The sequence below is a fragment of the Crinia signifera genome, chromosome 19 (assembly GCF_055691185.1).
Source record: "Crinia signifera chromosome 19, ASM5569118v1, whole genome shotgun sequence".
Lineage (NCBI taxonomy): Eukaryota > Metazoa > Chordata > Amphibia > Anura > Myobatrachidae > Crinia > Crinia signifera.
In genome coordinates, this window is record NC_139226.1 from 88,830,684 (window position 1) to 88,855,646 (window position 24,963).

Genomic DNA, 24,963 nt, shown 5'->3' on the forward strand with positions numbered 1-24,963 from the left:
GGCTGGCGTGTGTCCCATTTCCATCCGTTGATAGCCCTTTATGCACAGTCCTGGCATGGGAATGCTTGTTGTACGTCTTTCTACTCTCCTCTGCTTCTTCTTGACGTTATTCTATAGACTTTACATTAACCGTCTTCTCTGCTGGCCGCTTCTTGTTATGTTTTATTGGTCCTTTGTTGCGTTACTTGCTGGTTTTTCTGGTAGGGTTGGCTGAGTAATACTGGACCTCAGTGCAGACGCCATGCTACCAGGGGAAGCGCGGAATTCTGTTTGCTATTAAAGGCCGCCATCCACTTGGGCGATATGGCCACTTTTTAAGGGATTGGATCTCATACAGAATAACCCATCGCAAGTCCTTTTCTTGCGATACGATGTGCGTTCCCATGTGCATCGCACTCACAGATCAGACGGGCTGCCATGAATTATTGTCGCTGCCCTTGATGGGATCCCATACAATAGATCATTTGCAAAAGGACACAAACGATGTATCGTATAGGATCCAGCCAGGTATGGGTCATTGGATTAACCCTTTTTAAGTCAACAAGCATTAGGTCAACCACTGAAGGTCGACAGGGTTAGAAGATCGACACAAGCATTATGTCGACTATAGGAAGGTTGACAATCAAAAGGTCGACATGTGTTTTCACCTACAGATGTAGGACCGTCTGACAGGGACGCATGAGTGGCTCACTGTCTTGTGTGTCCACGTCAGCAAGGCGGCGGAGACCAAAGGCTTCCCGTCTCCGCTTTAGGGAGATGGGCAGGTCGGGCCAGAGCATGCAGGAGTGGGGCGACGGGCAGAGGGCTGCTACAGCCTCCAATAGAACGGGGCACTCCAGCATCTCCTGTGCAAAAGACACATTCTGTTGAAGGCCGGCGGCTGGCGGGGGAGGATTCTATACCCAGGAGCCGCTCTAATGAGAGCAGCTACATCTGCATTTGTGTTACTTTGTAGTAAGCTTCGCTCGTAATGCTTCGGGCAACTTTACCGTTCCCATTCGGAGTTAAAGTGTGGAAAAGTCCCCGCAAAACTGTAAAAAAAAATCATGTGTAGACCATTGCCATGTCGACCTTTTGTTGCTGTTGACCTGACCTAGTGCATGTTGGCCTTTTGACCTATACATTGTGAACCTATCACCTGGATCTAGTTACAATATATCTGTGAGTTTCCTGCCCTGTTAGAACATCCTCTTCTGAGGCGGCTGGTACCATGCATCGGCCCCATCTACGACATGGCATCCTGGGGTTTGCTGCTGCAGATGGGCTGAGATGTCATGTGCATGCTGGGAAGTAATTATACTTATGCCTTAATAACATCCTTTTTATTTATAGTCTGCGTTGTATCATATCTGCATTCATACAAATGTACCCTAAGGTCCTGATGCAGAGCCACATGTGTGTGAGAGTGTTGTCGTATAGGCAGTGCATCATGCGGGTGTAACTGGGCTGTATCAGGGTGTTTTCATATAGGCAATGCTCAGTGTGGGGGCAACTGGGCTGTAACAGGGCGTTGCCATATAGGCAGTGCTCAGTGTGTGTGTCTAAATGGGCTTTAACAGGATATTATCATATAGGCAGTGCTCAGTGTGGGTGTAACTGGGCTGTAACAAGATATTATCATATAGGCAGTGCTCAGTGTGGGTGTAACTGGGCTGTAACAAGATATTATCATATAGGCAGTGCTCAGTGTGGGTGTAACTGGGCTGTAACAAGATATTGTCATATAGGTAGTGCTCAGTGCGGTGTAACTGGGCTGTAACAGGGTGTTGTCATATAGGCAGTGCTCCGTGCAGGTCTAACTGGGCTCTAACAGGGTGTCGTCATATAGGCAGTGCTCAGTGCGGTGTAACTGGGCTGTAACAGGGTGTTGTCATATAGGCAGTGCTCAGTGTGGTGTAACTGGGCTGTAACATGGTGTTGTCATATACTGTAGGTAATGCTCGGTGCGGGTGTAACTGGGCTGTAACAGGGTATTGTCATATACTGTAGGTAATGCTCGGTGCGGGTGTAACTGGGCTGTAACATGGTGTTGTCATATACTGTAGGTAATGCTCGGTGCGGGTGTAACTGGGCTGTAACAGGGTATTGTCATATAGGCAGTGCTCCGTGCACGTGTAACTGGGCTGTAATAGGGTGTTGTCATATAGGCAGTGCTCAGTGTGGGTGTTACTGGGCTGTAACAGGGTGTTGTCATATAGGCAGTGCTCAGTGTGGGTGTTACTGGGCTGTATCAGGGTGTTGTCATATAGGCAGTGCTCAGTGTGGATGTTACTGGGCTGTAACAGGGAGTTGTCATATAGGCAGTGCTCAGTGCGGTGTAACTGGGCTGTAACATGGAGTTGTGATATACTGTAGGTAATGCTCGGTGCGGGTGTAACTGGGCTGTATCAGGGTTTTGTCATATAGGCAGTGCTCAGTGCGGTGTAACTGGGCTGTAACATGGAGTTGTGATATACTGTAGGTAATGCTCGGTGCGGGTGTAACTGGGCTGTAACAGGGTATTGTCATATAGGCAGTGCTCCGTGCACGTGTAACTGGGCTGTAAAAGGGTGTTGTCATATAGGCAGTGCTCAGTGTGGGTGTTACTGGGCTGTAACAGGGTGTTGTCATATAGGCAGTGCTCAGTGTGGGTGTTACTGGGCTGTAACAGGGAGTTGTCATATAGTCAGTGTTGGTGCTTAAAGAACGCGAGCATAGTCTGCACAGAGTATATTTTGATGATGTGTATGGAGACTTCTGCACAAATAGGCTATGGTGAGTGCAGTGCAAAGATGAATGTACAATCGATGGCTGACCTGTGTACAACTTTGCATCGGGACCAACATGTACGGAATGATGCAGAAATCATACACGTGACACATCCTACTGCTCTGTGGATTACCTCTTCCTGAGTGGCCACCCCTACCCATATGTAGGAAATCAGGGGTGTATATGCCTTGCTGGGCAGGTACTAGGCACAGGGCAAGATACAAAGAATGATTTGAGCAAAAGAAAGGATCTAAGACAATTACTGTGGGTAGAACTACAAGGGATGTTGCTGTCCTCCCTAATCAAGCATTGTTTTTTGATTTTTAGAAGAGACCACAGCTGCCTTGACCCCCCTTAAAGGTTAGTATTGCTACACGCTCTGGCTTTCCACCCCCAGGCTTCCTGCATAGCCTCAGCTTATACCTCCTGTGCAATTACCTTGCTTCAGTCTACCCCGTAACTCTACTTCTCTGCCATTCCATACAGCTGGTTATTAACAAAGATACCCATGAACAGTATCAAGGGAGCAGGTTCATTCTTGTATTCAATTAGTCCTTGGTGTGTTCATGTCTGCATTTGTGACTTGGTATAATATTTACCCGTTATTATATTATGACAGTTTAATGAACTCATTAGGTTCTGCCTGCAGAAGGTCTCTGGATAAATTACCTGCATCTCTGTTTTTATAGTATAATGCCAGTGATGCTGTCACCATGTGCACACACAGCTGTGGTAGACTTGACAAGTCCTAGCTCACATTATGTCTGCCTTATACAGCTTCCATTATTTACTACACAGCGTATTGCTGTAATTTTCAATGATCACCTAAAACTTTCATTCTCACCTTGAAGCTCAGAACCCCTCCCCCACTCCTTCATTATAATGTCAATTATACACACTATATATAGGCTACAACCTCTCTGTGTTTGATGTTATAAGAATTTTTTAAATGACACAGAAACAGTGAGGACATATGTCTTATGCTCAGTCTTCTCACTCACGTATGTCTTCTGCTCAGGCTTCTCACTCACTTGTGTCTTCTGCTCAGTCTTCTCACTCACTTGTCTTCTGCTCATTATTCTCACTCACTTGTGTCTTCTGCTCATTACTGTCACTTACTTGTGTCTTCTCCTCAGTCTTAGCACTCACTTGTGTCTTCTGCTCAGTCTTCTCATTCACTTGTGTCGTCTTCTGTCTTCTTCCTCACTTGTGTCTTCTTCTCAGTCTTCTCACTCACTTATGTCTTTTGCTCAGTCTTCCCACTCACTTGTGTCATACTCAGTCTTCTCACTCACTTATGATTTCTGCTCAGTCTTCTAACTCACTTTTTTGTTCAGCTCAGTCTTCTTGCTCACTTGTGCCTTCTTCTCAGTGTTCTCGCTCACTTGTGTCTTCTGCTCAGTCTTCTTATTCACTTGTGTCTTTTGCTTATTCTTCTCACTCACTTTTTTTTGTTCTGCTCAGTTTTCTCACTTGTGTCTTCTGCTCAGTTTCCTCACTCACTTGTGTCATACTCAGTCTTCTCACTCACTTGTGTCTTCTCATTCTTCTCACTCACTTGTGTCTTCTCACTCACATGTGTCTTCTCAGTCTTCTCACTCACTTGTGTCTTCTCACTCACTTGTGTCTTTTGCTCAGTCTTTTTACTCACTTGTGTCTTTTCTCAGTCACTTGTCTTCTCACTCACTTGTGTCATTGTGTCGTCTTCTATGTCTGCTCGATCACTTGTGTAGAAGACATCTGCTCAGTATTCTCACTCACTTTATTGTTCAGCTCAGTCTTCTTGCTCACTTGTGCCTTCTTCTCAGTGTTCTCGCTAACTTGTGTCTTCTGCTCTGTCTGCTCGATCACTTGTGTCTTCTGCTCAGTCTTCTCGATCACTTGTGTCTTTTGCTAATTCTTGTCACTCACTTGTGTCTTCTCAGTCTTCTCGCTCACTTGTGTCTTCTGCTCAGTCTTCTCACTCACTTGTGTTTTCTCACTCACTTGTGTCTTCTCAGTCTTCTCACTCACTTGTGTCTTTTTGCTCAGTCTTCTCACTCACTTTTTTGTTCTGCTCAGTCTTCTTGCTCACTTGTGCCTTCTTCTCAGTGTTCTCGCACACTTGTGTTTTCTTCTCAGTCTTCTCATTCACTTGTGTCTTTTGCTAAATCTTCTCACTCACTTGTGTCTTCTGCTCAGTCTTCTCACTCACCTTTTTTGTTCTGCTCAGTCTTCTCACTCACCTGTGTCTTTTGCTCAGTCTTCTCACTTGTGTCTTCTCAGTCTTCTCACTTACTTGAGTTTTCTGCTCAGTTTCCTCAACCACTTGTGTCATACTCAGTCTTCTCACTCACTTATGATATCTGCTCAGTCTTCTCACTCACTTTTTTGTTCTGCTCAGTCTTCTTGCCCACTTGTGCCTTCTTCTCAGTGTTCTCGCACACTTGTGTTTTCTTCTCAATCTTCTCATTCACTTGTGTCTTTTGCTAATTCTTCTCACTCACTTGTGTCATACTCAGTCTTCTTACTTGTGTCCTCTGCTCACTGTGTTCTCTGATCAGTCTTCCTGCTCACTTGTGTTATACAGTCTTCTCACTAGTGTCCTCTGCTCAGTCTTCTCATTTGTGTCGTCTGCTCGATCACTTGTGTAGAAGTCACAAGTGATCGAGCAGACAGAGGAGACGACAGTCTTCTCGCTCATTAGTGTCTTCTGCTCAGTCTTCTCACTCACTTGTGTCTTTTGCTCAGTCTTCTCACTCACTTGTGTTTTCTCACTCACTTGTGTCTTCTCAGTCTTCTCACTCACTTGTGTCTTTTGCTCAGTCTTCTCACTTAAGTCTTCTGCTCAGTCTCCTCAATCACTTGTGTCATACTCAGTCTTCTCACTCACATATGATATCTGCTCAGTCTTCTCACTCACTTCTTTGTTCTGCTCAGTCTTCTTGCTCACTTGTGCCTTCTTCTCAGTGTTCTCGCACACTTGTTTTCTTCTCAGTCTTCTCATTCACTTGTGTCTTTTGCTAAATCTTCTCACTCACTTGTGTCTTCTGCTCAGTCTTCTCACTCACTTTTTTTGTTCTGCTCAGTCTTCTCACTCACCTGTGTCTTTTGCTCAGTCTTCTCACTTGTGTCTTCTTCTCAGTCTTCTCACTTACTTGAGTCTTCTGCTCAGTTTCCTCACTCACTTGTGTCATACTCAGTCTTCTCACTTGTGTCCTATGCTCACTTTTGTCCTATGCTCAGTCTTCTCACTCACTTGTGTTATACAGTCTTCTCACTAGTGTCCTCTGCTCAGTCTTCTCATTCCCTTTTGTCATACCCCGTCTTCTCACTTGTGTCTTCTCAGTCTTCTCACTCACTTGTGTCTTCTCAGTCTTCTCACTCACTTGTGTCTTCTCAGTCTTCTCACTCACTTGTGTCTTCTCAGTCTCCTCACTCACTCGTGTCATACTCTGTCTTCTCACTCACTTTTGTTCAGCTCAGTCTTCTCACTCACTTGTGTCTTTTCAGTCTTCTCACTCACTTGTGTCTTCTCGCTCAGTTGTGTCTTCTGTGCAGTCTTCTCGCTCACTTGTGTCTTCTGCTCAGTCTTCTCACTCACTTATGATTTCTGCTCAGTATTCTCACTCACTTTATTGTTCAGCTCAGTCTTCTTGCTCACTTGTGCCTTCTCGGTGTTCTCGCTCACTTGTGTCTTCTCCTCTGTCTGCTCAATCACTTGTGTCTTCTGCTCAGTCTTCTCACTTTTTTTGTTCTGCTCAGTTTTCTCACTTGTGTCTTCTGCTCAGTTTCTTCACTCACTTGTGTCATACTCAGTCTTCTCACTCACTTGTGTCTTTTCATTCTTCTCACTCACTTGTGTCTTCTTCTCAGTCTTCTTATTCACTTGTGTCTTTTGCTAATTCTTGTCACTCACTTGTGTCTTCTGCTCATTCTTGTCACTCACTTGTGTCTTCTCATTTACTTATGTCTTCTGCTCAGTCTTCTCACTCACTTTTTTGTTCTGCTCAGTCTTCTCACTCACTTGTGTCTTTTGCTCAGTCTTCTTACTTACTTGTGTCTTTTCTCAGTCACTTGTCTTCTCACTCACTTGTGTCATTGTGTCGTCTTCTATGTCTGCTCGATCACTTGTGTAGAAGACATCTGCTCAGTATTCTCACTCACTTTATTGTTCAGCTCAGTCTTCTTGCTCACTTGTGCCTTCTTCTCAGTGTTCTCGCTAACTTGTGTCTTCTGCTCTGTCTGCTCGATCACTTGTGTCTTCTGCTCAGTCTTCTCGATCACTTGTGTCTTTTGCTAATTCTTGTCACTCACTTGTGTCTTCTCAGTCTTCTCGCTCACTTGTGTCTTCTGCTCAGTCTTCTCACTCACTTGTGTTTTCTCACTCACTTGTGTCTTCTCAGTCTCCTCAATCACTTGTGTCATACTCAGTCTTCTCACTCACTTATGATATCTGCTCAGTCTTCTCACTCACTTTTTTGTTCTGCTCAGTCTTCTTGCTCACTTGTGCCTTCTTCTCAGTGTTCTCGCACACTTGTGTTTTCTTCTCAGTCTTCTCATTCACTTGTGTCTTTTGCTAAATCTTCTCACTCACTTGTGTCTTCTGCTCAGTCTTCTCACTCACCTTTTTTGTTCTGCTCAGTCTTCTCACTCACCTGTGTCTTTTGCTCAGTCTTCTCACTTGTGTCTTCTTCTCAGTCTTCTCACTTGTGTCTTCTTCTCAGTCTTCTCACTTACTTGAGTCTTCTGCTCAGTTTCCTCACTCACTTGTGTCATACTCAGTCTTCTCACTTGTGTCCTCTGCTCACTTTGTCCTATGCTCAGTCTTCTCGCTCACTTGTGTTATACAGTCTTCTCACTAGTGTCCTCTGCTCAGTCTTCTCATTCACTTTTGTCATACTCCGTCTTCTCACTTGTGTCTTCTCATTCTTCTCACTCACTTGTGTCTTCTCAGTCTTCTCACTCACTTGTGTCTTTTCAGTCTTCTTACTCACTTGTGTCTTCTCGTTCACTTGTGTCTTCTGCTCAGTCTTCTCGCTCACTTGTGTCTTCTTCTCAGTCTTCTCACTTACTTGAGTTTTCTGCTCATTCACTTGTGCCTTCTCACTCATGTGTCTTCTGCTCATCCTTCTCATTTACTTGTGTCTTTTGCTCAGTCTTCTCACTCACTTGTGTCATACTCAGTCTTCTCACTTGTGTCCTCTGCACACTGTGTTCTCTGATCAGTCTTCCTGCTCACTTGTGTTATACAGTCTTCTCACTAGTGTCCTCTGCTCAGTCTTCTCATTCACTTGTATCATCCTCGGTATTCTCACTTGTGTCCTCTGCTCAGACTGGTCATTCACTTGTATCTTCTGTTCCATCTTCTCACTCTTCTTACTCACCTTTGTCTCATTTACTAATGTCTTCTATTCAGTCTTTTCACTCACTGACTCTCATTTGCCTTTTATCCCTCTTGTGGTCCATTGTGAGTCCCCTCACTCTCTTGAGGCCGCTGCTATTCTCTTGCTCTCTTTGAGCCTCTGCTTGCCTCTTGCTCTATTGGGCCTCGGCACAGTGTTCTCCCTCTCTTGTGGCTTTGGCTTGTTATGCTCTTTGATTTTGCTCATGGCTATCTCTGACACTGATATTTATAAGTACGTAAATTTTCCCTTTGCACAACTAATAACTCCCCACCTTGCATGCTGTCTGCTACCCTCTGCCTCATCCCTTCCTAAGAAGATTGCTACAAATGTTGCAAGTTTATTTACATATCCCATTTGTCAGTCTATAATATTGCGTTTACGTACCGTGCGTTCTATTTTTCTCCATTTCTGTCGCTCTGTCTCCCTGTATGGTGCCTTGTCGATATTATTGTCTCAGTACGGTGCCTATGGTTTGCTATCGGTGTGAGGTCTGAGTTGTATGGACATTTTTGTTTGTTTGCTTTTGCAGTAAGGTGACTTGTCTTCTGGTCACCGGAGTCGCACTCATTGCTACCACCACTCGCATAATCCTCCACACTCCTATCTCTAGCCATCACTATTAGGGGATCAGGACAAGGTAACTGGAGATAGTAGGTAAATTTACTAAAGTGAGAGACGTTGCCCATAGTGACCAATCAGATACTACTTACCATTTATGCAGATTTTGAATTTTGTTACTGAATAGTAGGAACTTTTTGGAAATGAGGTTGATGAGAAGGAAATGGAAATTATGCTGGTGACTTGCCATTGATTGGATAAGAAACCATAACAGTTACATCAACACATTTTAGTGGAAATGAGACTGCTGTTACTTTCTGATTAATAGTTCTGGAAAGCTTCATAAATGTTAGGTCTCTAAAATAAAGTCCCTACACCAAAATTTGTTTAGCAGAGGTGCCTGGTGGGGTGGTTGAGTGGACAACTGTCTATTGTTTCAATTACCGCCTCTTTGTTGGTTAGGACACTTGGCGTGTTTTGTGCCTTTGCTGGATTTGGTGGTGTTTCCATAGGTTTTTAAAACTGTTTGTGTACAGTTGCATATCTATAATGGGTGCAGGATGTGCAGTGTACAAGGGCCCCTGGGTTGTATCATACTGCATACTTTTCTCTGAGTTCCCATGGTGGTAGCGCTGCATAAGTCACAAGGAAAATGGAGCTGTGGTCCCTTACTCACCACTCCTCTCTTCTGCCCCTGACACTGTGCTGTATTGCTCCTACTTATTGAGAACGTGCTTTAGCAAAATTTGGGGTGAAGTGAGTCACTGAGGAGAGGGGTTATTGTGGCAGTTGTGTAGCACAGGTGATCTCATGGCCTGACCTAATGGCTGTACCCATGACATCTAACACCACCTCAGTTGTTACCCCTACTAGTGCCTGAATTACCCTCCATTTACACTCATCCTAATTATAGCGCTAAACGTCTGCTCTGCCTCTGCTATTCATTCCTGAGCTTCAGTACTTTTACCCAAATTTTTTGTCTTTTGGGTGTAATTCAGCACAGATCCCTAATCAAAGAGTTTGCAAATCAGTCGGCTATCTAGCATCTACATTTGCGCAGCAGTTGCATTGTACATGTGTAAGGTCCATTAGTGAAAAAATATCTGTACACATAGACATCGCAGAGGAGCCTGCAGTTTGATTGGCAAGCTGTGGACAATCTGTGGGTTTAGGGCATTTCCGAGAAAGGCGGTGTGTCGCGTGCAAGGTGTGCCCCAGAGATGTTCCTACTCTATGGTCATGTGACTAGGGATGGCTATAGTGCATCAATGATTCATAATACTTTTTCCATCAATGGGGTGAGAAATCATGGCTTCCCCACATTAACGGCTCAGCATAACCGAATAGTCCCTCCCCAAGGTCTCGGAGCAGGGAGTATAGCTCTGCCGCTGACACCCATGAAGTTCTGATTGGCCCACGGGATAATTCGCCAAAGAAAAAGGATGGCCACTTGCACTGTTGCCATTGTCAGCAACCACGCTGATGCCATTTCTACATGTGACCTGTTCTGTACATAATGCTAGCTATAGTATATGTAAGTCTCTGCAACTATGGACAAGCTATAGCAACATAAACACAACATTGGTGAGAACAGGAAATGTAATATTATTTTACAGCACTTCATCTTCATGGGGTCAGCTACACATCATTTCATTCTATCGCCAATCATCTCTTCCAGTACCTTCACTTTCCCTGCAGTGTGATCTTGCTTCTACACACCAGGTGTCCATATGCAGTCCCCAGTCTGGTAGAAGAACCTAGTACCAACCATGGGCATTAATGTACACACTGGTCTTTTTGTACACTGGATACTGTATGGAATACAGTATCTATATTTAATTCTATAGATAGTCTCTGGTAAAGGAAAAGGTTAAACATTCATAATAAATATCTATAGAAACATAAAAGAACCAGTACTTCACTTTTTAAGCATACATTCTCCCACCTTATTGGAAGGCTCCTGTCTCTTCTTCCTGGCAGCTGCTCTCTGGTCTAGTGCACTGATTGCGGACGCAGATTCACACACACACACACACACACTAACCTTGGTAGAAGAAGCTGCCACCACTGGCCATGTGCATCTTGAAATAGAAGTTATTGTGCAGTCTCTGAGCCATTATTTCAGCCTGCAGTCTACTGGCCTTGCTCGGTTCCCCAGAGAGTCCTATTGGGCTTCCTTATGTAACTGACATATTATCATGGAGATCCCAAAGAGGAACGGGGTTGGCCCAAGTGCAAGGGGATGTAGTGAGATGTGAGAAGGTTTCCCCTAAAGTTCTCTCCACTTCCCAGGTTATGGAAAACTCTATATACACTGTCTAACTTCTAGATTCCATGCTCCAGGCAGCAATCCTGGGAAGAACCCCCACCCCCTTCCTTACTGTGTATTTAGTCTCATCCACTTTATTTGCTAACACAATATACAATAAAGCGCTGCTAAAAATAGTTTCCCTGAAGACGGGCTATCAGTATCCATGTTAGCCCTGGGGACTGATAGGCTGTAGGTCAAAATGAATGGCTGATAACTTTAAGGGCCCGATTCAGTGATGGTTGCAAAGCTTATGTGCACGTAGTAGGGAAATATTTTTTCTGCGTCAGGGTTACAACAGCAGCGGTGCCCATAGGGCCCAGTTCAACAAAGATTATGTTAGGGGTGTAGTGTCCTATGTCTGTATAAGGTGTAATTAGATGTATTATGGCCAGGGGTCAGGACATGTTTGGGGTGTAGTGTCCTGTGTCTGTGTAGGGTGTAATAGATGTGTTATGGCCAGTGGTCAGGACATGTTGGGGGTGTAGTGTCCTATGTCTGTATAGGGTGTAATAGATGTATTATGGGCAGTGGTCAGGACATGTTGGGGTGTAGTGTCCTATGTCTGTATAGGGTGTAATAGATGTATTACGGTCACTACCAGTGGTCAGGACATGTTGGGGTATAGTGTTCTATGTCTGTATAGGGTGTAATAGATGTATTATGGGCAGCGGTCAGGACATGTTGGGGTGTAGTGTCCTATGTCTGTATAGGGTGTAATAGATGTATTACGGTCACTACCAGTGGTCAGGACATGTTGGGGGTATAGTGTTCTATGTCTGTATAGGGTGTAATAGATGTATTATGGGCAGCGGTCATGACATGTTGGGGTGTAGTATTCTATGTCTGTATAGGGTGTAATAGATGTAATATGGCCACGGTCAGGACATGTTGGGGTGTAGTAAACTATATCTGTATAAGGTGTAATGGATGTACACCTTATACAGTGGTCATGACATGTTGGGGTGTAGTATTCTATGTCTGTATAGGGTGTAAAAGATGTATTATGGCCAGTGGTCAGGACATGTTGGGGGTGTAGTGTCCTATGTCTGTATAGGGTGTAATAGATGTATTATGGTTAGTGGTCAGGACATGTTGGGGTGTAGTGTCCTATGTCTGTATAATGTGTAATAGATATTTTATGGCCAGTGGTCAGGACATGTTGGGGTGTAGTGTCCTATGTCTGTATAGGGTGTAATAGATGTATTATGGTTAGTGGTCAGCACATGTTGGGGTGTAGTGTCCTATGTCTGTATAATGTGTAATAGATATTTTATGGCCATGTAATGAGGTCATTTTGGGGGGTGAACTGAATATAGAGGTGGCCACAATGTGTTCACAGTTTAGGTGTTTATGTGGTTGAGTGCCCATTGTTGTACGACACATGTAAATATTTCTTAGCCAGTGACTGACCATAGGGTTGCTTAGCGGGCCAACATTGTGTCCGATGGTGTGTCTTACATATGCAACATGCAGATCAGAGACACCATTAGTGGGCATCTCCGTACAAATCCCTGCAGATGCTGCATAAATCGACCTCTAGTCTACACAGTGCTGCGCAACCCCGCAGATTTCGTTTCCAATAAAGGCTATATATGATACGCTTGGAGGACACCCTTTAGGGATGGCTCAATGTTGGAATTACAATGGACAAGCCCCAGTTGGTGTCGTGGATGTTGTAGGTTTGGCCTGATATGCAATGACCATACTGTTTTTATATTTGCTTTGTAGCCTTTTATTTCCACCTCCCATTCCCTGCTGTGTTTCTTCATCCTCCAATCTCTTCTGTTCCCCGTTTCCGTTGTTCCCACACTTCCCAAAAAGCCTGTTTCTGGTTGTTTGAGCCAGCATAGATTTCATGGTTTCTCTAGCAATCTCTCTTATTGTACAGTAGCTGTCTCTCTCTTTGTGCATCATCCAGGCAGAGTGACTGGTTTATATCACTTCTATACGTGGCACTATTAGAGCCATTGGGATATATTTACTAATCATCGGTATGTCTGAGCTTCAGATCATTGGCAACTTTGACCGATGGCTTTATAAATGTCAATAGGAGTTAATGCGAAGTCAGTTGTACGGCGTGAGTATTGAGTGCCATGGACAAACCAGCAGATGGTGAATACTGGATTCTCCATTACGTACTTAGTGGGAGGTTCTCCTCCAGTCAGCCTCACAGCCCTGGAAGTGAATGATCAGCCCTTGATATTAGTAAATGCAGAGAATATTTATAAAGTGATATCCTGAACTCATGTAAATGTTGGTATTAGTGGCTGCCATAATTGTCCCAGCTTCCATCACTGCATGCCATTGCTTGTATGCCTTCCATCTCCTGCATGGATATTGCACCCACCTTACATCTGATCCTAGCTGTGACTTTTCTTCCATTGCTTGCATCTGATCTGTTATATCACCCTGATGGATGTATAATAACTAATGTACTAAAGATCACGCACAAATCTAGCATAAACCTGTCCTCAAGATCTACCAACAGTTCATGTCTTTCAGGCCACCTGTGGATCTATAGAAGGAATGAATGCAGCAGGTTTTGAAAATGTGACAGTTAGGAATGACTGCAGCCGTGCACCAGCTAGGTGATTTGGGGAGTGTGACAGTTAGTAATAACTACACCTGTGCACCAGCTACGCAGTCTAGGAAACGGGGACCCATTGTAGATCTTGAGGACCAGTTTGGCCACCCCTGCTCTAGGGGATAGATCACAGTCCATTTTCCATATGTGTCTTTGGTATTGGGTGAGCAGAAGCTCCAGGTGGCAAGAGGATCCTTCAGGCTCTCCACTACAAAACTCACATTGTTCAGGTTCTACAAGTGTCAGCAAGCTGTTGGGTTCAAACAAGACTTGGGCATTGTGTATCTAGCCTTGGACAGAGATCAGGCAATCAGTCAGCTTTCTAGCACAGCCTGTAAAGTGTCATAGGCTGATTGGCCAGTACTTTATCTCTCTCCCAAGTTTGATAACACTCCCCCTTGAAGATAAAACTTAGTTTTCTACATTATACATAGCATTAGGAAGATATAGGAGAACCCTCATACATCATAAGCAGTGGCGAGGTATGGATCATAGGGTCCACAGGTTGAAATGCAAAAGGTCAACTTTGACAATTGGTCAACGCAAGCAACATATCGACATGGAAAAGAGCAACACGTGAAAAGGTTGACATGCGTTTTTCATGTTTTCTTGGTGTCCGTGTCGTTACCTGAGCACACGAACCCCCAATTAGTGTATTGTGCGGCATTGCATTGATCGCTTCTCTCAATTTACCGATCCCAATCGGAGTATGAAAAAGAAAAAAAATTAAATTGTGAGAAACCCATGTCGACCTTTTCATGTGTTGTTCATTGCCACCTGGACCTTTTGCTTGTGTCGATCTTTTGTCAGTGTTGACCACTGGCAACTGGCATGTTGACATTTTGTTGTTAACCTACTGTATTGACTGTTGACCCATCATCCGGCCAAAGTGCTGACATTCCATAAGGGCTGTCTTCGAATTGGTACTGTAATTGGAAAATGTTTCTTTATACTGTATACTTTTGCCTATATACTGCTTGCGGACAATACGCCCATATAGCTGTGGGTCACTCACACTCTAAGCCAGGCATGTCCAACGTTGGCCCTCCAGATGTTGTGAAACTACACATCCCAACATGCTTTGCAATAGTTTTAGCATTCTCTAATAGCAAAACTTGTGGCAAAGCATGCTGGGATGTGTAGTTTCACAACATCTGGAGGGCCAACGTTGGACATGCCTGCTCTAAGCTTTTCATGCTTGTTTCTTTGTCCTCTTTCTCTTGTTTTTTTAGACTTGTTTATGACCTTTCTCTCTGTTGGGGTTTCTAAACTTTTGGTGTCTCTCTTTCCCCAGGCCCCGGAGCTGTTCACGACGGTAACAGCGGCTCACCTCGGTGCCTCCTCTGCGCACCTCTGTCTCTCCTCCTCCTTCTCTGTCTTTCCCTGCTGCTCCCACACACCCAGTTTTGACCCATGCCAAGCATCGCCCGGAGATCTTCCCAAAGGGAAACCGCAAATCTAAAATAAACAAATGTAATTAAAAAAAAAAAAGAAAGAAAGAAAATAATTTCCGAAATCTGATCGAAAAATATATTGAAAAAGAAAATAAAAAAGTGGGAAAAAACCTACAACTGCAACCGTATCTTTACAAAAAAAACAAAGAAAAAAACAAAGAAAAAAAAGAAGAAACAAAGACAACGGATAAAACGAAGAGAAAAACACCACCACGCTCTGCACCTTCTACCTGAAGGGACTACTTTTTGCAGAAAGCGGCCAGGAGGGGGGTGGCACAAGGGGCGGAGCCAAGGACTGAGCTGCGTCGGTTGACTTGCCAAAACTGACGCTCATGAACAACATTTGACTTTGTTCTATTCAACACAGAGCATTGTGAGGACATCACACCACCCACAAACCAACCATGGACTGTGCTGCTTCATCCTCTCCGTTCCGTTTCACCCCTCCACCTGCTGGGTGTCCCACTTAGTGTTTCCAGTTCTGCAGCCCAGACACCTGCTGGGAATAGTTTGACCCTTCTTATTTGCTGAGGAACTAGCAGAGCAATATTTAACCTTCTCACTGCTGGGGAGAGAGATACCTCTCATGATATATTTCTCCCCAGCATGACTGGGATTAACGGAGGGCTTGTCCGGGGCTGGACTGTATGGATTGTCAGTGTGGAACGCGTGCTGTCATGTGCTAGGATGTTGCTTATGAAAATGTTGCACCCAATAATGATATTCTTTGTGTACGTCAGCTGGAAACGATGGGAGAGAGATCAAATTTCATTGGGGGGGGGGGGGGGGGGGGGTGTCCTGAACTCTTAATTGATACTGAGGACATATATAGCTTAGATCAGGCCACTGGGGACTATAACTGCTTCGGTCATTAGATGGCTGTGCTTCGGGGACCATGGGAATTATGGGCTATGACTATAAGAGTATACTGTGCCTATGTTTTGCAGTCTGTGCCGGGATTGGCGGATACAGGCATGACTGCTATTAGATTGGTCAGCGGAGGGTGTTCATGTGTAGAGGAAGGGGGCAATCATTTGGGGACAGCCGCGTTTCCTGGCCAGCTCAGGATGAGCGTCTGTGTGACCATGTGGTGACTGCCATCTTCAGATTATAAGCACACGCAGTCAGTCATGTCCGCCAGCACAGTTCACCCAACAGGAAACGGGGGCCTATGGCTCAGGCAATGGTTGCGCAGCTGTGAGACTGCATGGGGTGTACGTCTTCAGCCATTATACAGAGTTTGCCAGCAGAATAGGTAGGCGACAAGCTAGCCAGGTGTTGGGTTGCCACACGGGGGGGGGGGGATGTACCAATGTTGCACTAGTGTAAAGCTGTCTTTATCTGGTTGCTCCTTAATAAAAAGGAAAGAGTCTACATTACACTCTACACATTATTTTTTTATTATTACACACAAGCACAAACCCACATTTCATGGCTGCTTCTATCGCCAGCTCCAGAGCAGTGCGTTATTCCCATAATTCTTCTTCTGATCGTGTTGTTTTGCAATGGTGACATTGTTACATGGAGTCCTGGAATCAACCACAGTTCTGGATGATTACACAGCTGGGCACACCTGTCCAGTGTTCCCCTACCAGTAGCACCGCCAACCACATTTGGGTGCCATATGATTTAGGCGTGTGATCCGCACCATAGCACAGAGCGCTGATATTACTGCGTTTATTTGCCCATTTTCATATTCTTCTGTTTAAATTACTTTTCAAGGGTTTAAAGTTTAATTTTTTTGCAGTACCAAGTAATCGTTAGTGTTGGACACGCAATGGACATTTACTTAGACAGCAATACAAGCTTCATCATGATCTAACAGTCATATAGGAGATAAATCACTGTGGATGTTATGGGGCCTACACACTGGGAGATTTGCTTAGAGATGCAAGATATCTCAGCATAGCAATGTGTCAGGGCTGAGTGATCTGCCAGGGCCAGTGTTCTCCGGTGAGAACACTGGCCCTTCCCAGCGATTAATCGCTGCACATCGCTATGGCACCTACACATGGGGGTATTCTGGTTCATTTCCTCAGATGCGTATTCGCATCTTTGTGAGTGACCCAGATCCACCCTTGGATGTGTGTACGCTCGGGGGGAAGTGGGCGGGCAGCTAACATCCGGTGATGTCTGTCACAGTTCCATTAGCATGTGAACGCGCAATGCAAAAACATTGATCCCGTGTGAACGCACGCGGGCCTGCGGACGGACCTGAAAAAGGTCCACGGAGCGATGTAGGAGCATTTTCTAAGCGATCTTTTGAGATCACTTAGAAAATGCCCTGAAATCACCCCGTGTGTAGGCTCCATTACGTGTGTAGGCTCCATTCCATGCAGTGTGATCAGTTACACATGTTACAGTCCATCGTGTGTATCCAATCCCCATGCTTGGCGTGTTCTGTGATATTGAGGGTATCTGACAGGTGTCTGCTAGTAACGTGGTAAGTGATGATGTGACCTCAGGGCCACCTAAGGCAATCCTCACTGACCTCTGAGTAATGCACTTGTATCATATGCACCTAATGATTCAGTATTATAAGCGCTTTAGGCATTGGATAGCAGCTGCACTTCTTCTCTTACAGATATCCTGACAACGCCTGTGATTGGCTGCAGCACCTGCACATAAATCATGTTTACACTGAAGAGATAGTTCCTATGGTAAACCCCAAGTTCTTGAGATGGAGGCAGAGATATTGCTGCCACCATTTGGCACTCTGTGAGCATAACGATGCCCAGCCCCACATTGCTGTATCATTGGTTATTGGGGGTAATTGACAAATTTGTCGCAGCCAGAGCTTAGTTAAGATGTCGCCCCGTTAGAGTGAAATCCCGCCTAGTGAATTAATGAGCTCGCTGTGCTTATAGATGTGTCCGGCTGCAAATATATGTCCAAGCCCTGATGCAAGACGCTCACCATGGAATGATTATATCACAGGGCCAGAGTAGCCAGAAACTTATTCGGCACAACCGGCCTGGAGCTGATGTCACACACCCTCCTCTAAAAACCTTAGGCAAGCCTAGCGTTATTCTAGGCACTCCCACTAAAGGGTTGGGTACCAACTGCAGGCCAGCAATCCAAGTAGTGGATCAGGGGTTGGAGGGGCTCGGTACAAACTCTTCTCCCCTCCTCGCTCTGTCCTTACATGTAGAGCTTTGCGTCACTCCCTTTACAATTTATTCTTGTTCTGTATTCATAAATCTGGAGTGGACAATGTTGAAGAACATCTGGTTTGTCCTCTGCCATCACCTTCGAACACTATAAACTATGCGGATTGCACCCAAGATATTTCTCCAGTCCACATCTTGCATCATCCAGGTGTCTAAGTTGAAATAGGCGGCTGACGAGGGGCACGTGCTGCACATTTGCCGCAGTTGTCCATTGCGTCGTCCTACAGGTTACCAGTGTGTTACATCAGCAGTGGTGCTGTCAGGATCTGTTACTCCCCATAGATTAGGGAGGCACTGGTGTGACGGCTGCGGCACTGGGGGCAAACAGAGACATGACACAGGAGGTATCAGTCAGGGGTGGATGTAGATTTTGCATTTATGGGTTGGGACTCACACATACCTCCCAACATGACCCTCTGCAGGAGGCACACAGTGCTCTGCTCCTGGGCTTTTCTCTTAATTTTTGATTGCCATCACCTGTTTTAAAACACCTTTCTCATCACTTACCCTGTTCAAAAACAGTTGATGGCAATCATACATAAAGAGGAAAGTCCAGTAGCAGAGTAATGTGTCCCTCCTGGCATGGGTCAGGTTGGGAGGTATGGTCTCGCATACCCTCCAACATGACCCATTCCATTAGGTACAAAACGCTCTGCTTCTGGACTTCTTCCTTAATTTAAAATTGCCTTCACCTGTGCTGGAACACTCTTATCATCACTGGACTAGTTCAACACATGTGACTGCAATTATCAATTAAGAGGGAAGTCCAGAGACAGTGAACTTTGTACCTAATAGAATGGGTCATGTTGGAGGGTATGGACTCACAGCACAGTAGACACTGCCCAGGCTCATCAGCAGCTCGGAGTTTTAATAAATCTAGACTGTAGCAGACAGCATAATCAATGTAAGATCTTTTAACATGACAAAACCGACCACCCCAATTCCCCCAACTCCGCCCATGGGATCAGTAGCTGTTATTTATGTTAATATTTTCCCCAGAGATTGATTAAATGGTTACACGTGAATGTTCTTTAACACAGCCCTTTATTTGTCAGAATTACCAAAGGGTGGAGAAATTTGGATTAGCAGGCTCCCAAGGGGGGTTTTGTCATGTAAACGTGAGTCCTGTAGCCCCTTCTGCAGCCTTACATGTAACGGACCCCCCCCCCCCCCCTGCAACCCAGAAGTCTGTATGTGTAGTTTGATCCCATGCAGTAGCAAGATTGTAAGCTCTTTGGGGCAGGCTCTCACATTTACCGCATCATCAGTAATAGCCATCCTTCCGCCTATTGTTTGTTACTGTATTATATTTTCTTTATATTTGTAATAATCTTGTAAAGAGCTGAGTACACTGTTAACACAATATAAATATGATACATACATACCATGATTGAGCATGTGTCTATTGTAATGACCCGGCCACAGTGGGATGCAGTCTGTATTACTGTACATGGTTAATGGTGGAGGACTCCTGGATATCAGTGGTTCCTGGCGACAGCTGGAACTATAGCTGTATGAAGGTCTGTGATCACTGAATAAGTCCATCCTGATGTCTGTGTTATTTAGAGAGGACACATAAGACTGGATGCATATTGTGATGTCATTAAAGGCAACTAAATCATTTTCATATATTACCTGTCTTACCCTGGTTTCTGCTGTATCTGGTCATTGACTATTTTCTACTCAATCGGTCTCCTATGGGATAATATTGTTAATTCTAGCACCCGCCAACTTTGAAAACCCATGTAGTTTCTCTTCCCTGCCTGGGGTGTCGCTGTCTGCTGTGTTGTTTCTAGCACAGGTCTGGTTTGCATATCAGTGCTGATATACAGACCCACTGTGCTAGAAGCACTTCAGCAGACAGTAACACCCCAGGCAGGGTAGAGGAACTACATGGGTTTTCAAAGTTGGTGGGTACTAGAATGAACACTAATATGCACCAAAGCAAGTAAGCTAAAGTGACAAAGCATTGCATGTCAGTTATGCTCAGAATAAACTGCTGCGCTCAGCCCGATGCAAGATAAAAAAGCCTCACCCGCCCCTTCAATGCACATATTGAAATGTGTTCTGATTGTACTGTACTATATGGGAAGGGGAAGATGCCATAGCATCAGCCATACATTTCCAGCAATATGGTGTATGCCTGTAATAGGGGTAATTGCTGTCTGGGCTGGTCAACCTGTGATAAACTTTCTCTCTACTCACTACCTGGTGAAACATTTCAGTCTATGTAAGCACAAAGTAACATATATATATATACACACATGTATTGGCTTTGGGCACATCAAGCATACACCTTGTGATTTTTTTATGCAATGTAAAGAACCAAGGTGCATTCTAGATGGGCCCAAAGCAGGTTCGGTAGCGCTAACCCATGCATGTGCTACCAAGATGTCATGGAGAGGGGAGTAGGCAGCTGAGTTCCCAGTGTGCACTGCGATACACAGAATTTCTCTCTGGTGGTTCTAAGGGGGATCGTGCCAAAGACCGGTCAGTGCAGATTGGTGTTCTAGGCGTCTATAATAATGGTTACATGGCCTCTCTTCTGGATACACAATTGAGAACTTGGAAAGTTACAGTGTTCTATTTTGTTCTGAACAGAGGGTATTCGGTCAATGGGTCGACAGAGACAAAATGTTGGCACAAGCAAAATGTAGACATGGCAGTGGTTGACACATGAAAAGGTGATGTTTTTTTTCCCTCTTTCTTTGGTCTTTTTTATGCCTTACCATTCACGTGGACTCCTGGGAATGGCAAAGTGGGCCAAATGCGGCAGTAGCAGAGTGAGTCACGTGGCCCAAAACGTGACGAGGAAAACTGCACACAAGCTAAAACCTTTAAATTGACAAAAAATACACACAAAAACCAACCTTGTGTCCATGTTGACCTAATGACTGATGACACGTTATGCCAGTGATGGAGATCCTTGGCACTCTAGCTGTTGTTGAACTACCCAGCATGCCCTGCAACAGTTTTGCACTTTGACCATGCTAAAACTGGTGCAGGGCATGCTGGGATGTGTGTAGTTCAACAACAGCTGGAGTGCCAAAGGTTCTACATCCCTGCTTTATGTCATATCTGGTTAGGTACCCGTGGTTTTGGAACAGTGGGGTATACAGTATTTACTAAGATGGGTGTCATATTGAAGATGGGATGTTTGAAACAAAATACGGTACTTGTGTAGTTTCACGGTGGCAGCTTATGCTACGTTTGAAGCTATGCTAATAGTGTAGCCCAACGGCTGCCTTACTTGTGTAGTTTCACGGTGGCAGCCTAAGCTACGTTATCAGCGTAGCCCAGGGTTCCTCAAACTATTATGCTCTGGGACCCCATCAGACAATAAAAATAATGATTGGACCCCAGCAAGTTACTGCAGAAGGTCATCACCTCACATGTGTAGGCAGCAGACAGCACATACATGGCAGCATTGTAGAGGCACAAAGTGATAGGAGGAGTCCAACCTAACAGACCATTCACCTGATTCTTCAGACTCCTTAAATCACTGACTGAGTCTAACAAGTCATTAGCCTGATGGTCAGCAACATGGAGTCGCGACCCCATGCTGAGAAGGTCGGGACCCACTTTGGGGTCAGGACCCACAGTTTGAGAAATGCTGGCGTAGCCCAACAGCTGCCTTACTTGTGTAGTTTCACGGCGGCAGCCGTTATCAGCATAGGCTGCCGCCATGAAACTACACAAGTAACTACAGTACTGTTGCCGGGAACTGCATCTCTGTCCTTGGCGTATCAGGCAAGCCTAGTCAGCGCCTCTCTCACTCTGCCGGCGCCAGCATGATCCCCTCTCTATGGCGGAGAGGGGATCATGGTGGCGCTGGCGGAGAGGCACTCCATCTGTTTGAGACGATAGAGCGTCTCAGACGCTCCAGTAATGAGACGCTTCTGCGAGCAACCCTGCCGACAGGGGTTAGGGGTTATGTAGCGCGAGCGTCTTCTGTCCAAAGAGGAGGCGCAGATGCAAGTGCGTCTCATTCACAATGAACAAGGCATTTGCCAGTGCTCCATGTTACATACTGGCAAATGCCTCCATTTGGAACCCCCACTATCCACGGCTTTTCAAACTGCCGCTATCCACGGCAGCCCGAAGTGTGGCGAGCAGACGCGTTACGTGTCCTCCCGACCTTTTCATACCCTCACTGCTGATTTTACATAGTGTGGCGAGCGCAGTGGATTACTTGTAAGGTAATCCGCGGGGCACGCTACACTTTATAATATTAACTCCACGCCGACGTGGATAGTGGGGGTGTTTTAGGAACACATTCACACCTGCCATATCATACATCTGAGACAGTAATGACGACGTGCTAACTTGTAACTGGATTTCTCTTTCAATGGTCCTGGTGACACAGCTCAACAATGGGATGTAGGAGGGTCCGTAGGAGCCAGGCACCTATCCTAAGGGCTGTTTCACACAGTACGGTTCCTGCCGCACGGTGAAATCCCGTACGGCCAGGGAGCCGTGCCGCACTCAGCAGTTGTGAATGGACACTATTGTGTCCATTCACACGGGACGGCCACGGCCCGGCCGCACGGCTGCAGCCGGATCCCCCCACTGGAAGGGACGGCTGCCGGGCTGTGGCCATCCCTGCCATTATAAAATTCTGAGTGCGGCGCGGCTCCCTGACCGTACGGGATTTCACCGTGCGGCAGGAACCGTACTGTGTGAAACAGCCCTAAAGCTTTAGGAGGGTAGGCTCCTCCCTTCTGCATCCCAGACTCCTCAGTTCGTGTTAGGTGCCCACTGGAGTGGGTGCTATTCTAAAGGGCTGCCGGAGCAGCCGAAGGATTAGAGTTAGTTAGGGTTTTTTATTATTTTATTAACTTTTACACTAGCTAGGTAGGCACAGTGTGAGGATTCTTTCTAGTGAATCCTCACACTGACAGCGCAGCAGGAGCTGACAGAAGCGCGTCCTGTCAGCTCGCTGTGCACAGGGGTGTGCAGCGCGTACAGCTTATTTTAAGAAGCTGCCTGGGCTCCGGAGCGCTCTGAACCCGGCTTCACGCTAGGTGGGGATCATGGGGGACAGGCGCTCCGTGATGGCGGCGACCATTTTACGCAGAGCTTACACACTGAGCTCCTATATGAGAGGACAGCAGTGTGTTACAGGCATGTTCCAAGTGGTCCCCAGCTGAGGGGGAGATACTGGAACTAGGAGATCCTGCAATGGGAGCGGCTGTCTGGGGGTGGTTGGCGCCAAAAGTCATGGACCCCGCAGCAGCAGGGACTTGGTCTCTTCCCTCACTCTGTTTTGGCGCCATTCGGAACGCTTGCAGCGGAGCTGAGCTGGCAGGACAGATCCTGGCAGAGTGTTTGGATTTCCTGGGCATCGTTTTCCCCACATATGAAACCATCAGACAGATAAGTGACTGGGTGCATTGACTCGGTATAAACGCTTGTACAGTGAATGTGCTGGGACTGTGTTAATTTACATCATGTCTGAGCATCAGTCTGTGGTTTTGGGGGAGGGAGCCCTTAGTACATTGAGCGCTTGCAGTGTTTGTACACTGAAATTTGTCCCTGAGCAGATGGCCAAGGGGGGCTTGTGTATTACTTGCGCTGCTGTGAAACCCATGGGGAGTGAACCCCAGAGGGTAGAGCAATTGGAACCTGCGTGGGCCAGTGCCCTTGGCAGATCTGTGAATGCTTTAGTGCAATTGCTGGACAGACAGAGTGATGTCTTGGTAGATTCTCAGAGACCTATGTCGTCATCTCAGCAGTCCTCTGGCTCCTTGCCTCTCACCCAGGCAGATCCTGGCTTCCTTCAGGTCATGCAGGATACTGCAAAATGAATTAGCAGGTTTAGTGAACTACTAGACAAAATAGATGTTGATTCTGTGGGGACCCCTAAAAGGTCTTATTCAGTGCCTTTGCTTGTTGCTGAAGAGGATGGAGAATATGCAGACATTCCCTGGGAGCAGGGAGATGAGTCTGAGGATTCCTCTGCCGCAGGGGTGGAGGATTTGATAACTGCTGTAAAACAGGCTTTAAATTTGTCTGTGGAAGATAAAACTCCTGCAAAAGGTGTGTTTAAACGGCAGCGTAAGGAAGCTGTTACCTTCCCTGCAGATGAAGGTTTACAGGATTTATTGGAAGGGGCTTGGAAAACGCCCGATAAAAGGCTGCAGATGCCAAAGAGATTTTTAAGTCTGTATCCCATGCCTGAGGCTCATGCAGACCTCTGGGAGAAAGTTCCAGTGGTAGATGCTTCTGTGGCACGCTTGTCAAAAGCCACTGTGCTACCAGTGCAGGGGGGAGCAGCCTTTAAGGACCCCGTAGATAAAAAGCTGGAGGGTAACCTCAAGGCAATTTTTGAAGGGGTGGGCTACACACTACGCCCTCTGATTGCTTCAGCCTGGGTCTCTAAGGCCATGATTGTGTGGGCCAATGACCTGTGCACTATTTTACATGCTGATCCTTGTGTGTTGTTACTTGCGGAGAAGCTTAAAGCAGCTGCAGAGTATGTGCTTGAGGCTGAGGAGGAAGCTCTCAAAATGGCTGCCAGAGTTTCCACAGTGTCCGTCAATGCCAGGAGAGTGCTCTGGCTTAAAGCTTGGGAGGCGGATAACGAGTCTAAGAAGGCCTTAGAGGCATTGGCTTTTAAAGGAAAACTGTTGTTTGGTTCAGAACTAGAAGAAATTATTAAGCAGGCCACGGGTGGTAAAAGTACCTTCCTGCAGCCAAGCAAACATCAAGGTTTTCTGCTTTTAGGCCGTCCTTTCGGCCCTCCCCTAGA

General features: G+C 45.7%; 1 protein-coding gene across 7 annotated transcripts in view; it reads left to right on the forward strand.

Annotated features, from left to right (window-relative positions):
* Positions 1-19,843, forward strand: part of NTM (neurotrimin) — a 690,049-nt gene extending 670,206 nt beyond the window's left edge. For 3 of the 7 annotated variants that reach the window (XM_083162887.1, XM_083162890.1, XM_083162892.1), the window contains 2 exons: positions 3,076-3,108; positions 14,883-19,843. In XM_083162887.1, the coding sequence (XP_083019013.1) occupies positions 3,076-3,108; positions 14,883-14,998 (149 nt within the window). In that variant the 3' untranslated portion in view covers positions 14,999-19,843. The remainder of the gene's footprint in view (positions 1-3,075; positions 3,109-14,882) is intronic. The other 4 variants (XM_083162888.1, XM_083162891.1, XM_083162889.1 and 1 more) reach the window with 2 other exon arrangements.
* Positions 19,844-24,963: the final 5,120 nt, after the last annotated feature.